The sequence below is a fragment of the Sander lucioperca genome, chromosome 11, assembly GCF_008315115.2.
Source record: "Sander lucioperca isolate FBNREF2018 chromosome 11, SLUC_FBN_1.2, whole genome shotgun sequence".
NCBI lineage: Eukaryota > Metazoa > Chordata > Actinopteri > Perciformes > Percidae > Sander > Sander lucioperca.
Window position 1 is genome coordinate 20,279,314 of NC_050183.1, and position 27,092 is coordinate 20,306,405.

At 40.3% G+C, this 27,092-nt stretch overlaps 4 protein-coding genes and 1 non-coding gene across 7 annotated transcripts in view; 2 read left to right on the forward strand and 3 right to left on the reverse strand.

Annotated features, from left to right (window-relative positions):
• trnap-cgg lies at positions 1–15,736 on the forward strand. The gene is made up of 4 exons: positions 1–176; positions 10,025–10,030; positions 11,274–11,278; positions 15,723–15,736. It is a non-coding gene; the product is annotated as a tRNA-Pro (tRNA).
• The window catches only part of meltf (melanotransferrin), a 26,708-nt gene continuing 11,185 nt past the window's right edge, over positions 11,570–27,092 (reverse strand). Inside the window, exons 16-17 of one of the 2 annotated variants that reach the window (XR_004102256.2) lie at positions 25,237–25,411; positions 11,570–11,602 (exon numbers count right to left, since the gene is read on the reverse strand). Coding sequence is in view for 1 of the 2 variants with exons in the window: in XM_031283929.2 (XP_031139789.1) it covers positions 25,344–25,411 (68 nt within the window). In the remaining variant the exon portion in view is untranslated. Of the gene's footprint in view, positions 11,603–23,507; positions 25,412–27,092 lie in introns of those variants that run through there. The other variant, XM_031283929.2, reaches the window with a different exon arrangement.
• ncbp2 (nuclear cap binding protein subunit 2) lies at positions 13,337–17,918 on the reverse strand. The gene is made up of 5 exons (XM_031283930.2): positions 17,714–17,918; positions 16,166–16,252; positions 15,571–15,665; positions 14,719–14,857; positions 13,337–14,161 (listed from the first exon to the last, which is right to left on the reverse strand). Exons 1-5 carry the CDS (start codon positions 17,786–17,788, stop codon positions 14,063–14,065), a joined length of 495 nt encoding a protein of 164 aa, XP_031139790.1. The 5' UTR covers positions 17,789–17,918; the 3' UTR covers positions 13,337–14,062.
• On the reverse strand, positions 19,676–20,940 carry fkbp2 (FKBP prolyl isomerase 2). 2 transcript variants are annotated; one of them, XM_031283931.2, is made up of 2 exons: positions 20,436–20,940; positions 19,676–19,758 (listed from the first exon to the last, which is right to left on the reverse strand). In XM_031283931.2, exon 1 carries the CDS (start codon positions 20,878–20,880, stop codon positions 20,464–20,466), a length of 417 nt encoding a protein of 138 aa, XP_031139791.1. In that variant the 5' UTR covers positions 20,881–20,940; the 3' UTR covers positions 19,676–19,758; positions 20,436–20,463. The 2 variants fall into 2 exon arrangements, with proteins under 2 accessions (XP_031139791.1, XP_031139792.1); XM_031283932.2 differs by having other exon boundaries at positions 19,692–19,763; positions 20,441–20,940.
• On the forward strand, positions 21,390–22,155 carry si:ch211-162e15.3 (protein NCBP2AS2). Its single transcript, XM_036007338.1, has 2 exons — positions 21,390–21,757; positions 21,790–22,155. Coding segments are annotated over exons 1-2 (306 nt in total). The 5' UTR covers positions 21,390–21,453; the 3' UTR covers positions 21,792–22,155.

A 27,092-nucleotide genomic window follows, 5' to 3' on the forward strand; every position in this document is an offset into this window, starting at 1 on the left:
GGCGAGGAGGGAACGTCAAGGTAGAGTTAGCAAGCTAACGTTAGCCAACTAACACCGGCTAGCTGGCTTGTTGGTTCCTCCGTGCTTTTATGGTGCATCGGTTACAGAGAATGGGCTGAACAGCGGGCTGGGTCTAACGTTAGCGGTCCGCTGACCCACTGCCGCTGGGTCTAACTGTCCCTCCTCACTCGCGAGACAGTTTACCGTGACACGCATATTGTCCCTATGACAACTGACAACAATCGCCATTTTGTGGTGTACCAATCAAATGACCACGGGAAACAGTTCAATGGCCTTTCTATCCATTTTATTTCTATGGGAATAAATCTTGTTCATGTATGACGCGGCTGGTGGAAAATATGGGTGAAATACTACATTTAAAACTTCTAACAGCAACCTATCTCTCCAGAAATAATGCATCAGTAGATACTCTGGATAATCACTAGAACTGTGAACAGTTTTCATTGAATGCACTTTATAAAAAATAATAAAAGATCTGTGAAAACTGATGAGTGTGCTTTAAGGGATTATGCAAAGTAACACGAAAACACTGTAAAGAGATGTTGAGATCTTGGAGGCGATGAAATTCCATTCACCTCCACTGTTTTTGGGGTAGAGGCCAAAATCTCAGGGATGTATTTCTCTAAACCTTATAGCATGGCTAGATACCACTAGAAGTACATGAGAAAACTTTATAATTTTGGTGAACTGATCTGTCATAAAGTACAGTATATACCAGCATCTGAAGTGTTTTCTTCAGTTGTAAAGAGAAGGGAGGGTAAGTGAAATTGAGGCTACATTGACATTGCTCCAAAAGATTTCAATTGAGATTTACTGTAAAATCCCATTTCTGCCAAAAGAAAAGATCTCTATTCCGGTGATCTCTCTATTCTTGAGTGATGGATGGTTTGCTGGTGTTTACTCAGAAGGGAGGGAGAGAAAGCTAGAGAGAGGGGTCATAAAGTTTGAATGGTGCAGCAATTGTACGCTTTTGGTTTTCACAGACAGTCATCAGTACCGCTGGGAGGAAGAAAACGGATCGATCCGAGGCAGCAAATGGACTGTATTAAATTGAAACAGACAGAAAAAAAAATCTCCTGTAATTATAATTGTGTTCAATTAGCCTTAAACATGATTGCTGAAGGGACTGGGTGCTTTGTGGTTCAAGCAAGAGGAGCTCAAGCGTGACAGTTGTTTTTTTTCCCATAGATCACACTAAGCGTAGCATGTTTAAAGACACCTAGGTATCAGAGGAAGAACACTGGGGCAGAAAGTTTTAGCCTCAAGCTTTATAGCAAGTCTGTCACAAGACTGGTAAGTGTCACTCGGCTGACATTGATCTTTAGTGAGTGAGCAAGGGAAACACATGTATTGAGGCGCTGTTTGAGCACCGAGGATGAGGTGAAGCTCTCCAGAAAGCTGCGGGGTATTGAGCATGTTGTGGAGCGTGATATTAGGGCCAGCGCCTCCGACCGAGAGGTCTAGAGCCGTAACGACCTGCGAGCATCACCAGTCCAGTGGCTATGACAGACACGGTCTCTTAGCCGGAACGAGACACAGAATAAGCAAGTGGAGAGTTAGAGCTGCTGTACGAAGGGACAACCTATTTCATTCAGAATTATGTTCACATGAAACAAGATTTACACTCACTGGCTACACTCTGTCAGCGAAGGAAACTCAGTGTCAGTAAGGTATGGATGGATGCAAGGGGAACTGTTGCGCTTGGGGTGGCAGTAGCTCAGGCTGTAGGGCGTTGTGTTGGGAACCGGAGGGTCGCTGGTTCAAGGCCCATACGGACTACAGTACGGAGTGTGGACTGGTAGCAGGAGAGATGCAAGGCCACCTCCTGGGCACTACCAAGTAGGGTTGGGTACCGAAACCCGGTTCCACTATGGAACCGGTTCCTACGCAACCGGGTAGTACTCGGACCGGATTAGAACGCAAATTTTGGTTCCACTTAATGTGTCAACTGAAATATTTTCCCTCTGTCGCTCCGATTCGGACGTAAAAATATCACACTTTCGCTGTAGTCTACCATTAGCTAGCTACCATAAATGTAGGCTACTTTTAAAATGCCATATTTTCCCTCTGGGCTCACCAAAACGGACGCAAAAGCATATTAACCATTCACTGCACGTGATCGCTAGTAAACATATTACATCTTTGATGTCATTTTTCAGTTTTTCAAGAATTGGTTTAGGAATCGGAATTGTTTTAAAAGTACCGGTTCAGCATCGGAAACGTAAAAATCCAAACGATACACAACCCTACTTGCTTGGTTTTTTTGGGGAATGATTGTAAAGATTTACAAAGAATATGTTTACGACATTTACTATCTAACTGGGATGTTTCTGAAAGCTCTGGAAAAAAAGTGAACAAGTAGACCTTGAGTCAATTTATTTTCTCAGACTGTAGAAAGCCTTTTTGGAGTCACACAGGCTGAAAAGTGATTCTCATGACTAGTAAAGCGATCTTGTTCTGTACAGATTATTGGTACGAATTAAGCCACATTTTAACCGCAAATTGATTCCCAATTAGAATCGGGAAAAATGTATGCCACAAAAGACAGGCTTTATTGTCCGTCACCATAGCAGTTCTGTCCTGCTCTTTATGGGATGTGGAGAAGTTTAAACTCCAGCAACCCAATTGGTTATCCAAGATAGTAACAGTGCTGTTGAGAACCGAGACCGATTAAAGGAAATATATTCTGGGAATTTTTGACAATGTCATTTCTAATGATGTTATTTTCCTGTAACCTTCTGTTATAAAAATAACTGCTTGCTCTCAATTCATTTACTACTGCCCCAGGTTATATTCCGCTAATCAAATGAGGTTTTCACCTCAGAAATGCAATTCATTTTTCTTCTGTCCTCTTCTCTCTTACTCCCCTTCCCAGTTGGGCTATTTCCTTCACACAGCACCTGTCTGTTACTGAGGATACGTCTTTCATCTTAGTCAATCACCTGCTGACAGATGGAGGGGTTGATCTACCACACAAACCTACCGAGACAGCGGGAGAACAAACATACCTTAAGTGGAAATGCAACAGGACATTTGTTCATTCAAAAGGTCACGTTTCTATTTTTGCTTAACAACCAAATAAAAGCTGTTTTTTACCCAGTCCAAAGCAGGGAAAATATTCATAGATCATAACACCTTTTTCTCTGTTCCCTGACGTTGATTTTATAGTGTTGTTTAAGTCTGCCATTAATTTTAGTGACATGAAACTCGTGTTTTCATGTTCCCTCCATCCCCGTGACAGATTAAACCGATGAAATGAATCCAGATGATGAAACACAACAGCATCTGTGTGGAAGGACAAGGTGCGTTTTCAGCCTTGACACCAAGCTTCTGTCAAATCCCTTTCAGTGATTCCTCCTCTTCAGCCTTATCACACCACATTGCTCAGTCTCAATCTAGACCAACACTAATGCTCACATTTAGGCTGAATGTAAATCATGCCACCAGATAAAGCACTTTGTTTACCACAAACACTTCCCCTATGGCTAAATGTCAAGCTACTTTAGCTATTTTATAGGCACGCTTCAGCTCTTCGTTGTAATGAGAAACCCCTCAATAACAGGAAATCTGCATGTTTAGTCACTGGGCTGTTTGAAATGCTGCCGGCTGTTATTCTACTGGAGCAAACACAATATGGAGGAGGTTAATGTATCTCCTGACACTGTTGAATGGAGATGGAATTATTTGTGGGTTGTTGTGAATAACGGCCTAATGTTTCAGATGCATTAACTTTTCTCTGTTTATTGATTAAATTCAAGTCTTATTCAAGTCTGTCTTCTTTATAGTGTTTCTGTCTCCCTAACACGAGACATATCTGTTCCAATGGATAAAATGTTTGGAATAAAAAGAAAAGGAAATACTTATGGTAAGTCAAAACTATGACTTACCATGAAGTCATAGTTTTCATGGTATACCATTATATAGTATTTTAAAAAGGCAAATCATACTCAAGACATACTGTAAGTCAAAATTGTGGCTTATTAAATCAAAATGATATATATAAAACAACACTTAAATTACAAGCTGGTGACTCTTAAAAAAATGTGAATTATGACTAAATGCATAATGTGCACAGTTATGAAAAATAAAAATAAAAATCCAAAGCATAACTTCCTCTATAATTTTAAATAAGATGCAACTATCTGTCACCCTGATTCTCCTGACAAACCACTGCACAGTCCCAAAAGTATTGACGTAGTTTAGATGCAATTGAAGTTGCTGCAGATAAAACTTCAAAAATCAAAAGGATGGCCAAACGTACAAAAAGCATTAAATGGACAATAAGTAAAAAAGGCCTCAACAATACACCCTTAATACCCCGTAATTGTTAAAAAAAACAAAAAAAAACTTCCAAATCCATGGGCATTTGATGCTACAAGAGCCTCCATTCTTCTGTGAAGGCTTTCCACATTCCAACGTTTTGGAACCTGACTGTAGGGATTTGCACCCATGTAGTCACAAGAGCATTAGTGAGATCGACCACTGAGGTCTGGCTCACAATCAGCATTCCAGTTCATTCTAAATGGGGTTGAGGTCGGGCCTCTGTGCAGGCCAGTCAAGTTTTTCTGAACTCAGAAAAGCATTTCTTTATAGACCTGGCTTTTTGCACTTTCTACAGCCGCCACAAAGTTGGAGGGAAACTACTCTCTAAAATATCATTTTCTGCTGTAACAACAATAGCAATTTTGTTTAAAAGAAACAAAAGGGCCTACCCCAAACTTGGATTAGAAAAAAAGCCCCAGAGCAAAAGTACTGTAAATGAAACTGTGTGGATCATAGGGGTGAAACGAGTGAGCTCATACTGGTGTGTAAAGTCTGCTTATCCATGAAGCATCCTTTATTATGAATTAATGACCAGTTGGGGAAAATCCTCACGCTGAAGGCTGTCGTTGAGAGCTGTTGTTCTTCATTGTAATGGTGGATCATTATCTAAATGCATCATCTGTAACCAGCCAATGACAGGCTGCCTTAGTAATGAGTTTCTCAGTGAGACAAAGCTGGAGATTGAGGCATTTCTTTCCATAGTTCCAAACAGCCCTCTGATTTGCATAAACGTCTCATTAATTCTGGGTCTGACACTGTCTAATTCTCACTTGACCCCATTTGAACTTGACTTTTTGACCAGACTATGATAACTGCTAATGCTGTAAATGTGCAAGAACCGTGTCATCTGGGGAACACCTCGGGCCTCAATAAGCTTCACCTCCTTTGCTGAAGAAGAAATGGAAATGGATAAATCACCAGGCTCACAAAAAATGTCAAATATACAACATTTGGATGTATAGAGCTTTTAGGGATCATGAACAGTGTCGAAGAATGAAATCATTTTACAATCCTTTCAACAGTTGAGGCCAGGTCTTTCTGACCCACCTGCAGTGTAATACAAAAGGGCCTGAAACAGTAGTGGTGGTGGTGACTTTACTGTGCAGAGAAGATAAACAGTGTCCTTTAGTTCTGCTTGCTTTCACCTTTAAATCTCTGCATCCTCTGTGTGCTTCAGCGGTTCCTTACCTGTCAGTGTGAGCTGAAGTATACCCCTTCATTGACTCAATTCGTCATTGTTTTTAATTAGGGCCCGAGCGCCGACAGCGGCGAAGGCCCTATTGGAACTGAAGGAATTATTTTCTGCAAATGAATTGGCTTTTTGAGGGGCTTAACATATTCAAAAACTCACCAAAATTGGCGGTCGCATCAAGTCTTGTGAAAATGTACGTATTTTAAGGGTTTCGGGAATAGGCGCACAAAAATGGCTCGCTAGCGCCCCCTACAAAGTAAAAAAAAATTGAGGCCCTGCAGTGCGTTTAACGTAGACTCACGAAAGTTGGTACACATATGTAAAATGTCAGGATGTACAAAAACCGTCATTGGAGCCATACCCTAAACCCAACAGGAAGTCTGACATTTTGATTTCAAAGTTCGAAATTAGTGCGATTTTGGCCATTTCCACATGTCGTACTTTAACAAACTCCTACTAGAGATTTAATCCGATCATCTTCAAATTCGGTCTGTGCCATCTTAAGACATTAAAGATGAAAAGTTGTTAAAAGAAAAACTTTTCGTCATAGGGCGTGGCCGTGGCGGGGCAGCCATTTTGTGCGTTTCGCCATCAAAACAGGAAGTGGGTGTAACTTGAGTGTACACTGTCCAATTGGCTCGAAACTTTTCAGGATTCATAAGAGTCCAACCCTGAGGACAAATAAAGGCCGATATTTACTTAAAGTCATAGCGCCCCCTAGTGGCAACAGGAAGTAGGCCTAAAAGTCAAGGTGCTATACTTTAACGAACTCCTCCTAGAGATTTCATCAGATGGACTTTAAATTTGGTCTGTACCATCTCAACACCTTAAAGATGAAAAGTTATTAAAAGAAAAACTTTTCGTCAAACGGTGTGGGCGTGGCATGGTGGCCATTTTGAGTGTTTAGCGATGAACAAAGAAATTGTTGTAACTTGAGTGTATGTTGTTGTATCTGCCCGAAATTTCTCACGATTGACAAGGTTCCAGGTCTGAGGACATCTACAGGCCAATATTTACTTTTGGTAATAGCGCCCCCCACTGGCAACAGGAAATGCGCCTTATATGACAAACATCATCCAATTTACATGAAACTTATGTGTGGTTGACATGTGATACTGAGCTGCCCCCCATACTTTAACCACGCCCATTTACTCAGGCCACGCCCCTTTCATAACATTTGAACCGTTTAAGGTAGAGTCTTGTGTGAGGTGTCATTGAACTCAGCAGAGAGTTCCTTCTTCATTGGTGATGGTTTGACCCGCCCCCTAAGTTTTAGCCATGCCCCCTTTTATAACTAATGACCCGTTTGATGTAGACCCTTGTGTGAGGTGTCATTGAACTCAACAGAGAGTTCCTTCTTCATTCGTGGTTTGGCCCGCCCCCTATGTGTAAGCCACACCCCTTTCATAAATGCTGACCCATCTAAGATAGAGTCTTGTGTGAGGTATCATTGAACTCAGCAGAGAGTTCCTTTTTAATTGGTGATGGTTTGAACCGCCCCCTATGCTTTATACACGCCCCTTTCACAGCTAATGAAATGTATGACGTAGTCTTGTGTGATGCACGGTCGCAAGGAGCAGAGTCCGCCAGTAACCCCGGCGCGCGCAGAGGCGCGAGGGCCCGTCCATCGCTGCTTGCAGCTTTAATTACAATTGTTTTGTTCATCCATTAGTTTTATCTGTCTATTTCAACTGATACATACTTCTTGATAATTGTTTTATTGTTTTTACTATCTGTTATTTCTAACTAGATGGGTCAACTGTTTGTATATCAATCACTTATATCTAGCCAGGGGCGGATTGGCCATCTGGCAAATCTGGCAAATGCCAGAGGGGTCGGACCATTTTTTTTAATGTGGGCCGGTCAGATTTTTTTACAATATACAAATAAATTGTCTTTACAGGCCGACAGCGTATAGGACGGTTTTAATCGCTTGCGCGATTTCACTATGGTTATTATAATAATAATAATAATATTAACACTAATAATATTAATATTAATATTAATTATTATTATTATTATTAAGCATTTGGCCAGTCGGCAATGGCCGGCCTGGTCCCGAGATGGGCCGACCGACCCAATCAGAAGTTACTCAAATTGGGACATTCAGTCAAAATCAAACACGTCACCTTCAAACGGGATCTCCGTTTGCAGGGTTCAGGCTGTATCGGACCCTCCCGGTGATCATGCTGCTCTGGGGGACCGGCTACGCAGCGAGAAGCCGCTGCTGACGGGCACAGAGCTTCGCCGGAGCTCCGACTGCTGTCTGTCCGCGCAGCCGTCTGACGGCATCAGTATTAAATTGACAGTTTCATTACCGGTTAAAAATGTCTCATTGTCGCGTTAAATAGTAGTCCAATTCAGTGTTTTGGTACAGTTGGTTTTAACACCTGATGCGAAGAGGAGTACACATGACAACCCTGAACAAGCAGCGTTGTTCTGCAGCGTTTTTCTGCTGTGCCCCATTCACGTAGTGTCACGTTTTACACTATGTAGGTTAAACTCTGCAATTAATCCGCGGTTCACATATGCATGAACTGTGGTGGTCCGTTACACTGTAGTCTCAACATCACTGATCATTTTTGATCAATAGAATGTAGAAAACATTACACTTCATAACGTTTTGTATCCATAACATGATTGTGTTATTCTACAATTTAGCAGTAAAAGCAGTAGCCTATGTAAGTCAATCCTACATTTTTCAACTTGGGAGCAAAACGTGCTCCTTGGGGGGAAAAAAGTGACCATAAAGCCCTGTTCATGCTAATTAAACAAGTGGACTTTGTCGTGTCCGGCCCATGTCACCAGACCCCCCCTGCTTTATGTGTTCCCCCAAAGGCTAATTCTGAGCAAGGAAAAACCCTGAAGTATAATTACAGAGAGTTAGTTAGAGAGTTAAAACAGATGAAAAGATGGAGAACCAGACAGACAATATGTACAGTGTCAACAGAGAGAAACACGGACAATCAAACAGACAGACAGTGACAACAAAGAACAACATACTGTAGAGAATGACAGTATATAAACGGTATAAACAGGCAGTATGTGTACATTTGTTATAAACGTGTGCTCTTTAAAAAGTAGTAAGCATTGTTTGCCAGTTACATTAAATGTTTAAAAATCTGTTACATAAGGTAATGCTTATATTATTTCACCATCTGTACACAAATGTAATTAGTGAATGCACATGTCCGTGGGTGGGGCTGCATGGTAATGTGGGCTGGTGTGACTACCGTGCCATGGCTGAATTTTTGTCCCAGTCCGCCCCTGTATCTAGCTATGCAAGAGAATTCAGGCAACAGGGGGAGGAGGACTTGCAAACGAAAACAATACATACCAGGCTAGCAGGTTGAACAAAGGGACATTTGGTCAGGATCAGGTTTACAGGATGGCAACAATCCGAACAGTTCAAACTAATGCAAAAGGAGCACGACAGGTGAGCAGGTCAGGAACAGGCAACAGGTCAAAACAAAGAAACAGGCAAGAAAAAAGCAGGAACAGGCTTGGGTCCAGAAGGCAGGTGGGAAAGTCTGAGGACATCTGGTGGATGGATGGAGAATGCAGGGGAAATGAGAATGTGGCTGAAAGGTTTTGTGACAAGCAATTATTTTTAGCTAACTATTTTGATTTCTCTACTCATTTTGCTAATATTTTTTTTTCATGCACTCACACCCAGGGCTTAATTTGAGCCGGAACACGCCGGAACATGTTCCAGCACCTCCGACGTTGGATCCGGAACCTTTTTTATTGGATCCGGCACCTCCTGTGTCACTATGAAAAATTAGTCGCCTAAATGAAAAAGATAAACTACTGTTTGTGTAGTGTTCAATGTTGTTATCTGTCTTGTTAGTCTTGATTCCCCATTGGAGTTCCACAAAAGTCTTGTGTTTGCATTTTCAATGCGTTTTGAGGTGAATTTTCAGGGTAAGACAGAGGGGGGAGAGGGACGGAGGGAGGAGAGGGACGGAGGGAGAGGATCGGCACTTCAACAGCGCGGCGCTGCACTTCAAGTGACACAAGCGCTTGTGCTGGTTGAGGATAAAAATGTCAAAAAGACAACAAAGTTTGCTTAACTTTTTCAAATACGCTGGCCAGTCGGATCCCAAACAAGCAAAAATCGTTTCTGCCGATCAAGAATGTGGAGACGGTGGGTTTTATGTTTTAATTGTCCGATGGATAGTTGCTGATCGTTGCAGTGTATTTTTAATTTTTTTTACATTTCGCACCGATGCAGTGGACGTTCTGAAATAAAAATAAACATTGCCCTGATGTACACACAGCATTGTTTAGGCTTTTTTAGTCAGAGTCAGAGAAGCTACGTTGGCAGGTGTAATTTTTGTTTTGGTTCCGTTACCTCCAACCCCCGTTTTGAGTCGCCGGATCCACCCCCCCTCTGCGCTCCGGGACCTCCCACTTTACAAATTAAGCACTGCTCACACCGCAACATGTGCCTTACTCAGGAAGGCAGTGTGTAGGCCTACTGTGCAGTTAGCGGTTAGTTTACTGGTTATTGTGAGCATAAATTTACTAAAGATCAGCTTTGAGTTGTTTATTTTTCTCCTCTCACTTTTTAATCAAATCATATTTTGTTTTTTTCCCAAAGTATTTGCTATATGCTACTCTATAATCTTTACATGTGCCTTTCTCCAGCAGCCCTGGTTGAGAATCACTGCTTTTCCAGAGAAACCCGAAGGCTTGTTAGTAATGGAATAGTCTATATCCTTCACGTTCCACTTCCGGGATTGGTCTGTTGCCGACGGAAATTCCGCCGGATTTCACTCATTTAGGCCGGATATCCATTGCCTTGGGATTCCTTTGTGTTGGCATTTTAAACTCCGGCCGATTTATAAGAACTATGGTTAACCTTTTCTCAGATCTCTGCAAGGTAAATCCAGACAGCTAGCTAGACTATCTGTCTAATCTGAGTTTTCTGTTGCATGACTGAAACAACTTTTGAACGTACACGTTCCACCAAAACAAGTTCCTTCCGAGCCTATTTTGCAGCGGCACCGCATTTTTCTCCGGTGCTTAGCACCGCCCATGACGATTGTGATTGGTTTAAAGAAATGCTAATAAATCAGAGCACGTTTTCCTCCCATCCCAAAATGCTATGTGGAGTAGCCAGACTCTCCTTCAGCGCGCGTTGGAGGAGGGTCTGGCAAAGCGAGACTAGGCAAAGCGAGACTAGTAATGGAATGATTCTTGCTCCGGGTCCAAGAGGTACTGGCTTACTTTCTGTAATGGTTTTTGTGTTATTGTTTCTAATGCTAATCAAGGTCCCAACAGGTTTAAAATGGAAGTTTCACTGCTATCACATTTCACTGTCCCTAATTATTCCAAGGAAGTCCACCTCCTCTTCTGACATCTTGTGTTCATTTTCAAAATATGAAGAGGATGTGATTAAGAATGAAATGTAGTAGCTGATGCCAAGAATTAGTGGTGGGGATATAATGCAAAAATGTGTCTGAAGCTGAACAAATTTCATGGCTTAGTTAGTATTCTGCTCTTCACTTCACCACTGCAGCTCACTTAGAGATAAGAGATCAGCTAACTGCTAAGCATTTGTACAGTTTACAAGTGTTTAATATCAGCAAAGCTTTCATAGCATGAAGTAGACACCAGTTTCATGAGGTTAAAAGGTCTTATTTTAAATGCAAAACTGTTATGTAAATTGTAACCATATTGAACCCTACATCTGCTTTATGGAGAAAATTACCAATTAGAGAGATGGAGCAAGGGCTTGTTGGTCTAGGGGAATGATTCTTGCTTCGGGTGCGAGAGGTCCCGGGTCCAAATCCCGGACAAGCCCTCATATGTGAAATCTTTATTTGATGACATTTGAGCCTTGATGTGCTTGAGCGTTTCACCCTTATAAATCACTAAGTCCACTAAAAAAAAACTTGGGAATTGCTTGTACAGATACAGTATACAGCTGTTGATTTTCTCAGTAAGAGAAAGATGTTGCTGCTGGCAAAGTGATCCTTCAGGTGAAGCTTGTTGCAGCTTTTTAGGGGCATCAAACCCCTACCAATACCCTCACAGAGTATATCTAAATACAGACATGGACTTTAGGATCATTTCAGGATACAAAGCAATTCAGCAATTCTAATTGATCTAGTGTCCAACTTTACTCTTAAAGCTGCTATAATCAATACTTTTACATTTATAATGGATGAGATGACTGTGAAATATGAGTCTATCGTAGTGGCCAGTGTTGTAGTCAGGACCACCTAAACCGAGACAAGACCAAGACTTTGAGGGGCTGAGACCGAGACAAGACCAAGACCAGACCAAAAAACTGAATTTTTTTCAATGCGGCCGCAGTGTGAACAACCAAGGCGGATTTGATGCGACTTTTACATCTATCTACATCGACATTTGTCACAATTATGCACTGGCGGGAATTAGCCCTAGACACAGACAGTAAAATTACTTGAAAAAAACTTGACTAGGCCTACAAAACGGAGAACAGTGATGGAGCAAGTCAATGGAGCGAGAGTGAGGGGTTAGACCTATTTAGTATATGCTCATTAATATATATTAAAATATTAATACGGCTGCCATTACACAAACATTTTGAAATAAAAGCGAAAATGCTTACTTCCTCCATAACCTCCCTAAATTTAGAGCAACAGCGTGCTGCGTCTGATGTCATTATCATTGTTCTTTTGCGCGTGCGGGTCAGTTTGAAACCGCAAACAGTTCACACTGGAATCTGATATAGGCCACATTTTAAAAGGTAACGTGAACAGCCAAACAAAAAATCGGATCTGAGCAAAAAATCCAAATTAAGCATTAAGACTTGTGGTGTGAACGTAGCTTAAGTGCCGCTAACAATTGTAGGTGGTCCCATCTGTGTCAGTTAGCGTTACATTGCAGAATTTACACACTGTGTGTTTTCTTTAAAAAACATTATTAAATTAAAATAATTAATAAAATGCAATAAATGTTATTACCAACACTTTGGCTGACATCTCCAAGACAGCCAGAGCTTCTTCTCCTTTCACCTCTTTCACTTTGGGAGTGCGAGTTAAGGGTGGCAGGGAACGGGAGTTAACTAACACATTTCAAACTAGAAATTAGTTAATTTATTGGTTGCATTTGAAGCAGGACGTTTTACATACAATCGCAGTAATAATGTTAACACACATATCAGACGATACACAGGCAATTTTGTGATCTCCCTACAGTTGTGGTCCTGAAATAAAATCCAGAGTGCTCTTCATCCGAGACAGACAAGAAAATGTGGTCGATTCCAAGATGAGACCTTCGAAAAGTGGTCTTGAGACCAAGACCGGTCTCGAGTACTACAACACTGGTACGGTCAAACTCTTATCACCTGACTCTGCAGTTCCTCTTACTTTTGAGAGTTTTAGGATCTCTCAGATTATTGTTTTGGATGTACGGCCTTTACTGTTTTGGTTCACACTCGAGCACTCGGCAGCATCGTTTCCAGCAGCAGCAGGCAACTGTTTTAGGTAAATATCTCCAAAAAGCCCCTGCACACCAACTGGCCAGCACACAACAGCTGAAACAGTTAGTGAATAGCTGGTAAACATTACATAGCAGAGCATTTAGCAGTTAGAGAAACAGATATTTCCCTCAGGAGTTTGTGAAGACAAAAACAGACCCAAAAGGAAAACGCATATTAGACAGGGGGTCACAAACACTCCTCCAATTGAATGCCAACATTGCTCCGTGTCTGCTGGATGTGTAAATAAGCAACTGGCAATTTAAAAGGTGATATGTCAGTGTTGTGATCACAGCTTGTTTCCACTTCACCAAAGTTACCACACAATCTGTTATTGCAGGTTTAATCATATTACACTTATTTGCTAAATATGCATTTATATACATGTAATATTATTCTCCCGTGAAAAGTCTGCTGAATGACATTCACAATGTTAAGCACAGACCGTTGGATAACTAGACCTTTACTAGGATTACATTGTACTTAGGAAAAATTAACAATATCACTCGTCGAAAATGTCAAAAAAAAAATCTTTATTTAAAAAAGTATACCCAATTTGGGACACAGTTTCATTCGTGGAAATCAGTTAAGATGACAACAGAATGCTTCCTCACTATTACTTCAGCAGAGCATTATTTTTCACCAGAGATGGCGACTCGACAAGATATATTTTTTTTGTCTTGATATTTGATTCATCATCAACCCAGTCACTACATGCTACCAGAGCCTTTCCCAGCCAGTAGAGAAATGTATGGTATTCCCTGACGCAGGACAATGAAAACATGACTTAAAATCACATTGTAACCTTGGGGTTTTGGCCTGTGCTACCATGTAGACCGATAGCAGGTATGGAAGTCAGAGAGGCAGTCAGAACAGAAAACAAAATAAATAACAGCTGCTAATTTCTGGGGTCCAGTGGTCCATGCAGACCTGCTGTAGAGTTTGAACAAACAGTCTGTGGTAGCATGTTGTGGCAGTGTTGAAGAATTCATCTGGTCCAGGACTGAGGGTGGGGCTCTGTGTAGTCCAGGCAGACTACTGTGGTGGGGTTCAGCCTAAAAGGTGTTCTGTGCCTCTGTGGGTCGATGCTGCGAAGCCAGCTTACCGTAGCCGCCTCTGGCTGGGTCGTAGTCCTGCCTGTACTCATCTCTCACCTACACAAGAAACACAAACACAACCAGCATAAGTAAATACACATCTTTCATTATTATTATTATTATTTTTTTTTTGTTGAAGGGGGTCTTGTCCTAAAGTTACATCCAGGAAGGTATTTGTCTGTATTTTTCATCCAATGAGCTAGTTCTTAGTACAATATTTATGTTTCCTTATTTACACAAAGCTCACTGTGTACCACTACGACAAAACTGCACATGATTATGCATTTGTTAACAACATAATATAGAATTTAATTTTTCAAATGCCACGCTATAGTAATGCCATCTCTTCAAAAGGCCATAGTTAATCATGCATATTTTGTTTCAGACAGGAGACCACTTTCTAAATACCATGCTGGTGTATTAAAATGTCATAATATAGTGTATTGATTTGTTTTAATGCCATTTCAGTACATGTCATTTTTCAAATACCATAGTATGCTGTGTTTTATATTGTTTTCCAAAACATTTTCAATATAAAAAAGGACAGGTAGAAACGGTGGGATGAATACACGTTCATACTAGTACTCATAACAAACAAGTGTCCTAATCCTCACCTGTCCTCCAGATTTGCCGCGGCCGTACTGCCGTCCCTCCTTGAAGCCGGCGTCCCAGTCTGTCCTTATGATACGGTCGTCCAGCCGCGTGCCATTAATGAAGCGCATGGCATTTTCTGCACCTGTACGTGTGTAGTATCTGGTACAGCAGGGGTTAAGGTCTGGTGCAGACTCCTTAGTCTCACTTTGCCAGATCTTCCTCCACAGCGCTGCTGGAAGGTCTGGCTAGTCCACACAGTATTCCGGGATACGAGAAAAACGTGCTCTGGTTTATTGGTATTTCTTTAAATCATCACAAACCAATCAAATCACAATCGTCCTGGGCGGTGCTAAGCACCGGACAGAGCCACGGTGCCGCTGCAAAACAGGCTCAGGAAAGAACTTGTTTTGGTGGAACACGTGTACGTTTAAAGTTGTTTTAGTCGTGCAACAGAAAACTCAGATTGGACAGATAGTCTAGCTAGCTGTCTGGATTTACCCTGCAGAGATCTGAGGAGCAGTTAACCATAGTCCTCATAAATCCACCAGAGTTTAAACTTCCAACACAAAGAAAGCGCAAGGTAACGTACATCTGGCCGAAAAGCGTGAAATCTGGCGGAATTTCCGTCTGCAACGGAGCAATCCCGGAAGTAGAATGTCGCGGATATAGACTACGGACTCCTACACTTGCACAACATGCACACTTCATGCTATGGTGGTAAAACTTATGGCTAATAATAATACATAATACTTTGGTTAGTAACAAGGCAGGCAGATTGTTGACCTGGCATCGAGGTATGTTTGCTGTGCATGTGGGTTAATGCAAGTATTTTTAAAACCATTTGTTATTGGGTCTCATATTTACAAGGATACTCCACAAAGCAGAATCCGCAGGCTGTCTTCTTGACTTTATCCAGGCCAATGATGATGCGCTTGACGTCTCCACTTTTAGAAAATATCTCATGCACCTGTTCATCAGTTACAAAGACAAAAGTGACAATCATGTAAGAGATTATAATATACAGTATATCTTTGGCTGTTAGGAGACTATCCTGGAAATATTTTTTAACACTAATACAAACAATAAGTAGGTTTCAAATATACCATAATTTCAAATATTCCACTAGCTTTGTCTCTGGTTTTAAATAGCAGGTTTTAAACAGAACGCAAAAGTATACCACACTCATTCACATTACAACCCGCTCACTGCTAGAATCACAAGGCTTTGGGGACCAGATAAAAAAAAAAAAAAAAAAATCAAAAGGCATAACAAAAGATGGAAAAACTAGCAAAACAACAAATCTTTAAGTAAAACAGAGCTCGATTTTTCCATCTTCTAGTCATAAAAGAACAATGATTATACGACATCTTTGTGTAACTACATCGAGAGCAATGCAAAAACTGGAGTCAAATTCCTTGTATGTGCACACATACTTGGCCAATAAGTAGTAACAGCAGTGGATCCTACCTGGTCCTCAGTGGTGTAGAAGGACAGATTCCCAACATACAAAGTGTTGCTCTGCTTCAGCAGCTTCTCCTGATCATAGCGGTTACCCTAAAAACACAAGCAACATGCAAAAACAACATCAGTAACTAAGCACCTGTAGTTACCTAATAAACCTCTATCTAACTCTGAGTGGATTGCTGTTTCAGAGATTGTTATACCACCAATGGTATCCGTTATTTAATGTATTTAACGTATTTAATGATTTCAAATGAGCCCAGAGAACTCCAGTAAACTGCCTTGTTTAAATGCAAACTGAAAAAGATTGTGGTCAATCTAGGGGCGTAGCACACAATTCTGGGCCCTGTAGAAAGACATTCTCTACGGGCTCCTCCCCGCTTCCACAGCTAATTTATTCTAGCATCATTTTGGACTCAAACTCTCTTCTGGCAAGAGGCTGCGGACCATCAGGACCAAAACCTCACCCCACAAAATAGTTTTTTCTGACTGCAGTTACTAAAACCGTATTTGGCCTCATCAACAAGGTCCACGACTCCCACTGACACAGACTCCACTCCATCCTGGACTATGGACTGATTGACATTGAACCTTAATCCTACATCCTGTGCATCCCCTGCACATTCCATATATTTTTTTATTTCCATTTTGAACTTTTTGCACATCCCCCTACATTTTTGAACATCCTGCACTAACCATACAGCCTGTTTTTTCCTTGTTAATGTTGAATAGTTATATGTATGTATGTATGTATGTATGTATGTATGTATGTATGTAGGTATGTGTTATTTGTTTCTCTATTTATTGTTTGTTTATTTTACATTATTGTTTGTATGTATGCACTATCAACCATAGCAATGTGTTAGTGCTAGTTACCTGGCAATACATTGATTTCTGATTCTGACTACCTGACCATCCTGACCTTTGGCACATCCTGCACAAAACCATACAGCCTTCTTTTCCTATGGTAAAACATTCATGTTGTACATATTTGTAAGGTTACCGTACCCTTTACATATTTGTTATTGTAATATTTCTGTTCTCTATATATACATTTCTAACAGAAATATGATGGTCTTGTCTGTATCAGTGCTTTGCTTTATTGTTAATTTCATTTTAATACGTCTGTGTATGCACCAATCCCCAACATGCACCACCATGTCTTACTTAACGTTAACGTTCCTTTGCGATACATCATATTCTGATTTTGAATGTACGTTAGCGTTAAGCTACTAACGTTACAAACCAATTAACGTTATAAGTCCAAACGCTTGAAGCTCATACGTGCAGTACAACGCTGGACAACAAACGTTAGAGAAGTAGCCAAGTGGATACATTGTTAACTTATTAATATCATTACATTAATATTATTATTATTAACGATATCAGCTCTCCTTAATCTCTGTGCCAAATCACAGAAATCCCCTCTGAGATACTCCATACAAAGCATGAGCAGTCCGCTTTGTTGTTTGCTAACGGTTGCTAACTGTGAGCTAAAATATAAACCGTTTGACGTTACAAACCTCGGGTATTGGCGGATATTTCCCCACTTACCTTAAAATGTTGGTCTCTGTATTGACTAATGTCAACGTAAGAATCGCTAAACAACGCGTTTAATTTAACAGACATTGTGAAGAAGTCACAGATAGCCGGTACGGTACGCAGCGGTCCGCAGCTTTGCAACTGTTTCGCTTTTCCGGTTCCGGTCCATGTGCCTGTCCATCCTTTAAGAACTTTTTTTTTTTTATTTTTATTTTTTTTATTATTATAAGTAAAGAACAAATGTACAACGCCAGTATGTACATACATACATACATATATATATATATATATATATATATATATATATAAATACCAGAGGTGCATATACAGAAAAAATATATGTAGAAAATAAATAAAAAGGTAAAAAAAAAAGAAAACTCCTTTTACTTCTTCTCTTCTTTTTTTTTTTTTTCTTTTTTTTACCGGGAGCTTGCATCCTTAACGTTGCACTACTGCCATCTTCTGGAGTTAGTTTGCTCCTACAGTGTCCAGTATGTCAGACTTTTTGTTTTTTACGTCAGACTTTGTTCATCAGTCTCATGCCAAACATCTTCTGCCCTGTCCACTTTGACCACACTCCAGTATGTTCTATACTCCTCTCCTGTTATCCTAAATTGTTTCATTTCTTCCAACATGTACTTTCTATATTTGAAGAGCTCTGGGTGGAACATCTTGATATCAACATCTACTTTAACTGAGTGGCGCCCCCTGTTGCTATGTTCTTGATGTACTGATTTAGTTTGACGCGCCGGTACATTGAATAAAAAATAAAAACACGTCATGTGTTTTTTGGATCTCACTCTACAAACGCATGCTATAATAAAAATCCACTTTACAAAGCAAAAACACTTTTTGATGGAACCAAGATAGGGTTTAGACATAGATTAGACCTAATTGTGTCAGAGCCAACAAATTAACGGCACTTTTTCAGTCCTACCCACTTGCACGCATTTAATCTAATCAAGTGCTTAATATTTGTTATTTTAAATGTGTGGACTGCTTATAGAACCAATGTCTAATTCTTTAGCCATTTGATTAAAATACCTCAAGTCACATGACTATTGAAGCTGGCAGCTGAACTGGGAGATGTGGTGCCACACTATTGGCTGCTGCCATTTTATGTGATTGGCTACTGACAGACTCCTCTTGTAGACTCCTCTTGTTTGACATGCCATTTTATCCCAGGTCTTATCTTTTGGATATTTTACTATTAGTTTTGGTTATTGTATTACTCATATATATATATATAAATAAACTGAAACTGCTTTTCATAAACTTGTCTGACTCTAATCAAGACCACATGCTGACCTTATTCACACAGTATTTGCCCTTAACAGTCTGCACAATTATAAGTAGAGAAACCTTAATGACTAAGTGTTATAGTACATTTATAGGGTGTAATAACCATAACATTTCAGTGCATAAATCAGATTTCACATACAACTTTACAAGTGTAAAAAAGGGCTTTAAAGCCTGCACTTCACAACTATAGGACTAGGTCTACTATAGGTCTAGACCAGTATCAAACTTAGAACTCTCTCTTGTATTTTGTTCCACAATCAGGAGGTATTTGTCTAACAGCTAAAATCTGTAAAAATAAACATATGTTAAGCCAAGGAAAACTGTTAAAAACCACATGAGACTGCAATGTTTCCCGTAAATTCAACATTTTATTATCATAATACAAATATTGAAAGTGAACAAAAACATTGATCCTAATTCGTCCCCTGCCTGACTTCTGACTAAATTATGTTATGAAAAGAATGTACAAATATGAATAAACCTGCTTATAAATCACAGACAATTAAAAATAATTGTTAGATGAAACAGCAGGACATGACTCCATTATCAACCCACATCCAAATACTAGGTTTAGCTGTTTACTGTCAGGGCTACTCGTGTTTACCAAAGACATACACCACATCTGGTTATCATATAAAAACTTCAGACCAATAAATCAGAGCACAATAAGAGAGATAAAGATTTCCCAGATTTCCCATGTAGTCTTCATCAGAGGTCAGATGATCTCCACGTAATACTGCAGCAGCTCCTGGAACCTGATAGAAAATTATAAAATTTATGCATTTTTCAAAACATGTACTGCATGTAAAAAAAAAAACTGCAAGTGTTTCTCAATCTTTTTTAGATTAATCTTTATGTGTCTTCCCTCACAGAGAGGTCGGGTTTATATAGTAGTAAAATGTTTTAAGTTTACCTGGTTCAGCTTTGTTGGCCTTGTTTTTAGCCACATTTCTACTTCTGTGTACTATGAGAGCAACAAAAAAGCCAGAGTTAAATTCCCTGTATATGTTTACACCTACTTTGCCATTAAATCTGATTCGAATTTACCTAATGTAAATACATTAAACAGCTACAACTGAAAATCCAGACCATAAACAGTATTTAAATGAAAATGTGGTTTGTTTTCTGAAAACATTAAGGTGCATTCTGATTTAGTACCTAATATTGATGTGTTTTCCTTTGGGTACAAATCTAGTTTGAAGAAAGACAAGTCTAGGTTTTATGTGATCTGGAGCTTACATGGTGCATGTTTCTAATTTAATTAGCATTTTATCAAACGACCTCAAAAAGGAACCTGAGGCCATGTTGTATTTCAGGAATAATTTAGGCCTACACAATGCGCAGCTAAGGAGAGGAATGGGGTTAATGTTATTACCGAGCATCTTACTATTGCATACAAAGCAGGGTAAAGCACACATTTGTAATAACTTACTTTTTGAAAGTTTGCCATCTCCTCTTCATCAAAGCTCGGCTCTCCTCTCGATGCTGAGCAGCTCCACTTCGAAGATGAGCGTCGCTCCTCCGGGGATCTTTGGGGGAGCTCCCCTGTCTCCGTAGCCCAGCTCGGCGGGGATGACCAGCTTCCTCTTCTCGCCCTCGCACATGCCCAGCAGGCCCTGGTCCCAGCCTTTGATCACCTGCCCGGTGCCCAGGGTGAAGGTGAAGGGCCTGTCACGGGGAATGCTGCTGTCAAACTCCGTGCCGTCCTCCAGCTTGCCCGTGTAGTGCATGTTCAGCACGTCTCCTTTGCGGGACTTGATAGGGCAGTTGTCCACTCGCTTCTTGATGCCGATCTGCAGCTTCTTCTTCTCGGCTCCGCTCACTGCCGCCGGGCTCAGAGACAGCACGGCCACGGCGAACAACACAATCACCTGCATGGCTGCACAGTCCACTTACAGTTTCCACGTGTTGAAGGGTTTAGTTTAGAGAGAAGACTAAGCTCAACGCTCCGTGCGCAAATTCTTGGGGGATGAATAAGGGAAATTAGTACCGAAAGCGGATATTCGTGCGATACGACCGGACGTATTCATATGACGTATTTCCCCGGCTGGTGTTACCAACAAAAAGGTCCGGAAAACAGTTTGCCACAACGTTGAAGTTAGCTTCTTATTCGTAGATTCCGAGTTGTGGATTCGTGCGTTGGGCGAAGGGCAATGTTAAGTGGAAACCCAAAGGAATCGCATCTAAACCAACTTCAGCCTCACACCACAGTATGTTATGTCATCGAACGCAACCTAATGATCGGTTCAGCTGAAGTAAGTCAACCTTTTATACGCTATATAAGTTACTGACATTTACACCACAACGCAACATACATTACAGTATAAGATACCGTCGACGATTATATATCTCCAGTTAACTATTGTTGTCATTACAGGGCAGAAACACGGGACTGCTAACTGGCTAACGTTAAGCTAACGTGTCAAGGATCTTTGGAAACACTCGACAACATGCTCGCTCGTATGCTATTTAACCTCCTGAACAACCTCCATGTCGTTGAGAAGTTGGCAGAGTCTCGACCGATTCGCAGGGCGGCCCAGATAACAGCCTACGCCATCACCAAGGCTCAGATAGCCGGCAGGGATGCCTCTGAGCGGGTCATGCGGTCACAGACGCTGCGGCAGGTCCGGGACGAGGCCGGCAGAGTCCCTGGTGACCTGGGAGAGATGGGCATCCGCCTCAGACGAGTCAAAGAGACATTTGTGAAAGAAGTGAAGGAGGGATTAAAGGACGGATCCAGACAGATCAAGAAATAAAGAGGACAGGCTGGCTGTAGGATGTTAAAGAGACTGGGAATACACAGATAGCACCTGGGTGGCCGGTTATTTATAAGATGACAACATGTTTTTGTAATTTATTGAACGGCACAAGCTGTCTCAGTAATGCACGACAACAGTGTGATGGTTAACTGCAACATGTTGGACGCTGACCAAGTTCACAATCAGGAATGCTGGTTGTTGAGGTCCACACTGGCCTGCAATATATGGCCAGATATTTTATGATAAACTGTGGCTAAACAAAATAAATTCACTTCATTCACATTTCTGAGAATCCATGGAAATCTGAAGTGTTTATTTCATCTTTCATGTCCCTGTGGAAAAGTAGGAACTGTCTTGGAAAGTGAGGTGGAAGTTTGGATTAGTGTGCACTTTTAAAAAAAAATGAAATTGATGATTCAAAGTCATTTCAATAAAAACAGACCCCTGGAACTGCCTTTTATCGATGACCTTTTCACGTTAATCTACGACACATAGCTCAATGATGTCCTGTTTTTTTCCATTCCTTCCTGCCGAAAAGCTTTTATGGATCTGTACATGAAGCTATCTTGATATATAATTTTGTTGGCAAAAATGTGATGAGATATATATATATATACTTATATGTGTGTGTGTGTGTATGTATATATATATATATATATATATATATATATATATATATATATATATATATATATAAATACACACACTATGAATTTAGTTGTTGTGACTGTATAAATAAACATAACAGAACTTTGACTGCTAGACAGTGTCAATTGATATTCTTTGCCATTGATATGGACATAAAGCAAAAAAAAAAGATATGCAAACTATATTTTACAAGTTTAGATGGTTAAAATAATTGTGTGTGTACCTATGTGAATGCAACTACTGAGGACTGATTGTAAGAAAAGTATTTTCAGACTTGCAAAGTCAGAAGGTTCACAGTTCACTGCCTTCAAGTTGTAACTCATAGTTCATATACGTCCACAACGACAGATATGAAACACTGGAAAGAATAAGAGCGATAAGAGGACATTTTATTGCTCCCTGTGACATTTGGTCACTGCAGTAATGCATGTTATCATGTACTACCTTGTCAAACCCCTGCGTACATTTACACCAGTGGCCTGGTCAAAACATGTACAATGACTGATCCCTGGCTCCATTTCCCCTCATATATTCCATCCATCTTTTGGCCTTGACAAAACCTTGATCCAATCATTGCATATTTTACTGTCACATAGAGCTAAAATGATGACTAAAATAGGGGATCGTCAGAAAAGTATTCAGCAACTATTTTGAGGATTCATGAATCTATATTTAGTTATATGTAATTATTCTTTAAGCAAATATCTGATGGTTTCAGTTTTTCAAATGTGACAATTTGCTGCTTGCTGTATTACCGACAGTCTTAGAAAATGTAATATCTGTGATACATGTCTCATTGGGCTCTAGGGAATTCCAGTGTTTGCTGATTGTATATGAATTAGTCAAGGAAATACCAAGGAAGATTAATCAATTATGAAAATAATTGTTAGTTGCAACTCTACTTTCACTACTTCAAAACAAAAAAAGAACACATTTTACTGCTGATCTCATCATTGTATAAATGGTGAAACCAAAGTCACTTATTGTGCAAATGGCAATAAACTGTTTCTAGGAGCCTGGGTTAAAGGCCTATGACAGATTTGCTACATGAGAAGGGTCACGGGACGTTCTCAGAATAAAAAAGCTCAACAGAATGAATTTAATATAGTTTTATTTCATTTGAACAAGCACAGAAAACAGCTCAAGTCGGCAGCTTTATGTACCAATACTTGTGCAGACTCACTGGCCTGGCAACTAAATATTAGTTACATGTTACATCATTTCGCATAGAAATACATCTCTATCAGGAGGAAGAGAAGGTAATTTTTTCTGACAGCATGAGTCAGTACATATACACTGATATGGCATCTGAACTTCATATAAAAATAAATCTCTCAACATAGGAAAATACACATCCAATCAATATTTCAAAACAGGAAACAGCATCAAGCAGCAGATAGTACAGTAGATATGACATAAACAGGTTAGTTTGAGTTAGAAAGAGACATTTCTGGAGCGATTTGTTTGGGTTTGGACATGAGAGCAGATTATAAACATTTATTTTCTTTTAACCCTAATATATTTCTTACTCCAAGTCAAATAAACAAGCAAGGAAAGCAGCATTTTTTTTTAAAGTATAACATTTGAATTTACATTAACAAATGAATGCATGTTGTCTTGCTTCAACTGACACCAATTCCTCTTTAACTTAAACCATCCAGACAAACAAAAACTCATTCATTGCCCAGCACAAACCACAGGATGTTTTCTGTATGTTCTACCCAAATCTGATGGTACCTGACCAGTATGTCAGAGTTGCCCACTCCATCTGTGTCCAATTGTTTAAATTGAAATGCTAAAAAGATGAAAAATGGCTGCAGGTGGGAGGTATTCTGACTATCTGCTGCTAAAGCAGTTCCCGAGAATAATAAGAGTCAAGCCAGATGAACTAAATTACTTTTTTTCTTGATGTTTAGGTATTTGAGGAGAATGCAGCAGACAGCCTATGGACACTCAGTCACTCATCATCACACTATCCCCAGCACAGCTCTGTGTGGAGGCAACACTAGTGCATATTCACTGATATGGCATTAGCTTATAGCAACACTGCCTAAACTAAGGTAAGGCAGTGTTGTTTAGTAGTACTCACAGAGCAAGTAGCAGCAGAACAGCAAAATTTTATATTCACACAAAGCCTTTGGCAATGGGGGAGCCCGGGAGCTGATCTAGGTTCAGTCACTGCACGTCTTTTAAACATTTGTTTAAAAGACAAGAGGGCCTGGTCACTGATCTCAAAATGTACACGTTTACAAGATAGACAGTAAAGTGATCTAGATCTTATGAGGGACTCTGTGGTAAACCAGAAGTTAAAACATTATCTGTGGCTCATGTGAAGTTTAAAATCAGAATCAACCCGTTCTTTGTAAAACTAGCTTTGGAGAGACAGGCATGCACAACCCACTAAAGCAATGTAACAGGTGGCAGCATACACACTGATATGGCAGCTCACCTTCAGTAAACAAAGTGGCAGCAGCACCTTCTCTCATCATGTCTGATTCACACGGGCTGAAAGTCCTTTGGCAGCTAAACTCTCTTATCTGCCACAAAAACAGGAGACTATGTGCTTCATTTTAACACCAGCACCAATTATATCCAAAGGCAGTCCCACATGCCATCTTCTCAAATATTAAAATAACACAATCAGGTAGAAATTATGCAATTTTAAGACAAAAAAACAAATTTGGGGAAAGAAAGGTTTCCAGAAAAGCAGGGCTAAACTGGAATGGATTACGGCTTTGATGGGTGATATAAAGAAGGTTATAATCTGAAGATATTTGTGTTAAAATTGGAGAAAAGATTAAGACAAAATGGACAGAAGAGCCAGACATGGAGCGAGAGGGAGGGAAACAGGAAAAGGAAAGAGGTGAGGGATGAGGAATAGAGAAAATGGAGGAGGAAAGGAGAAGGAGAGAAGGCTGGACACCTGTGTCACATTACATCCAGACGTTGGTCAGCATGATGCCGAACAGGGCCAGCAGCAGCAGCCATACAGAGGACATCACTGTCAAAGGGAGGAAAAAATGGGAAATATTATAGAGGTTTTACTGTACTAGAGAAAACAATGGAAATCAGTGGTAGCTTCCCTAAACTGTCTTTTAGTGTCTTTATTTATGGATAAATCTTTCAGTCTTCCTTCGATGATCTGTCCATACATTTTGATGATTGAGTGATTCATCTCATCGCTGCACTTTAGCATTTTCAAAATTATACATAAATGTGGGATGAACAATGGATGAACAATGTAGTTGTATGTTTGTCAATTATTTGGTGTGTAATATCTCAGACACTCTTGGCTGGATTTTGATGAAAGAAGAAAACACATCTCACTACAGCATGACATAATCTTTTTTTTAACAATACCTTACTGATTGTCCTTTTATACACAGTTACCTTAAACACTAGCCTGTGCTGTGCTGCAATATAGGCCTATACGGAATATTAGACGGAGCAGTTTCAAAATGTTCAAGCTTTCTTGCTGAGAGTTAGATTGATACCACTCTTATGTCTGTAGGATGAATATGAAGCTGGAGCCAGGAGACTTGAAAGAGAGGGAAACAGCTAGCCTGGCTTAGTCCGAGGTGTAAGAATCCACCTACCAACATTTCTAAAGCTTACTAATTAACAAATATCTTGTTTGTTAAATATGTACACTGTACAGAGCCAGGCTAACTGTTTCCACTTGTTAGCTAAGCTAACCACCCATTGGCTGTAGCTTCATATTTAGCATACGAACAGTGGTATCATTCTTCTCATCTAACACTTGGCAAAAAAACCGATTAAACATATTCCCCAATATATCCAACTATTCCTTTAATGGCCCTGACACACCAACCAGATAATCGGACAGTCTGACGAGGTCAGTGACTCGAGCCGTCGGCGTTCATTTGGGCCGATTTCACATGTTGAATTGGAAGGCGGGCAGTCGGACTCAATGGCCAATCTGATTGGTGGAGCGCTAACCCGAAAATGACGAGCGGGATGAGCCTGACTAACGCCTCTCAAAATCTGACGAAAATCTTTTAAACTGACCTTTGTCAATCTGAAATTAAGACAGATTCAGCAACTGTATGGCCTATTTCTCGCTTAAAATGTTTTCAGAAACACGTTTCGGTGAACTATCTTCGTAAAATATGAGATTGTTTTCCGAACGAAGCCGCAATTATACCCGGTTGAAAATTCCGGGAGCAGCCAGACCCACGTGACACGTTCGTCCAATCAGCTGCCGGTTTTCATTTTTTGGGCGACAATACAGATTAGCCCCGCCTACTGTTATGGAGACATATTACGTCTTGCGCACGCACAGAACGTACGCTCAAGTCGGCGTCGCTTCGGTGTGTTCCGAGGTACTTTTTGGACCTCGGGGAGCCGACTGATCAGTTTTTTCAGGAATTAAGGAAACATGCTAAGTTGAAATACTATCTTTTCTGACAACAATGCTAATGCCAGTATTTTCTCTTTTTGAAATTTGTGTTTTGGCCTGTGTGTTGTTATCAACTGCCCAGTTTGACATCCAGGCCGGGTTGCCAGATATGTAAAAACGTAAACCCAGCTCGCTACAGCTGTAACGTTAGGACAGCCATGAAAGCAGCAAACAAACAAACAAACAGGATCAACAGAGATAGATTCTACCCGACCTAAAAAGAAACGGCATGTTTCTAACAGTTGTGTGACCAAAGACGTAA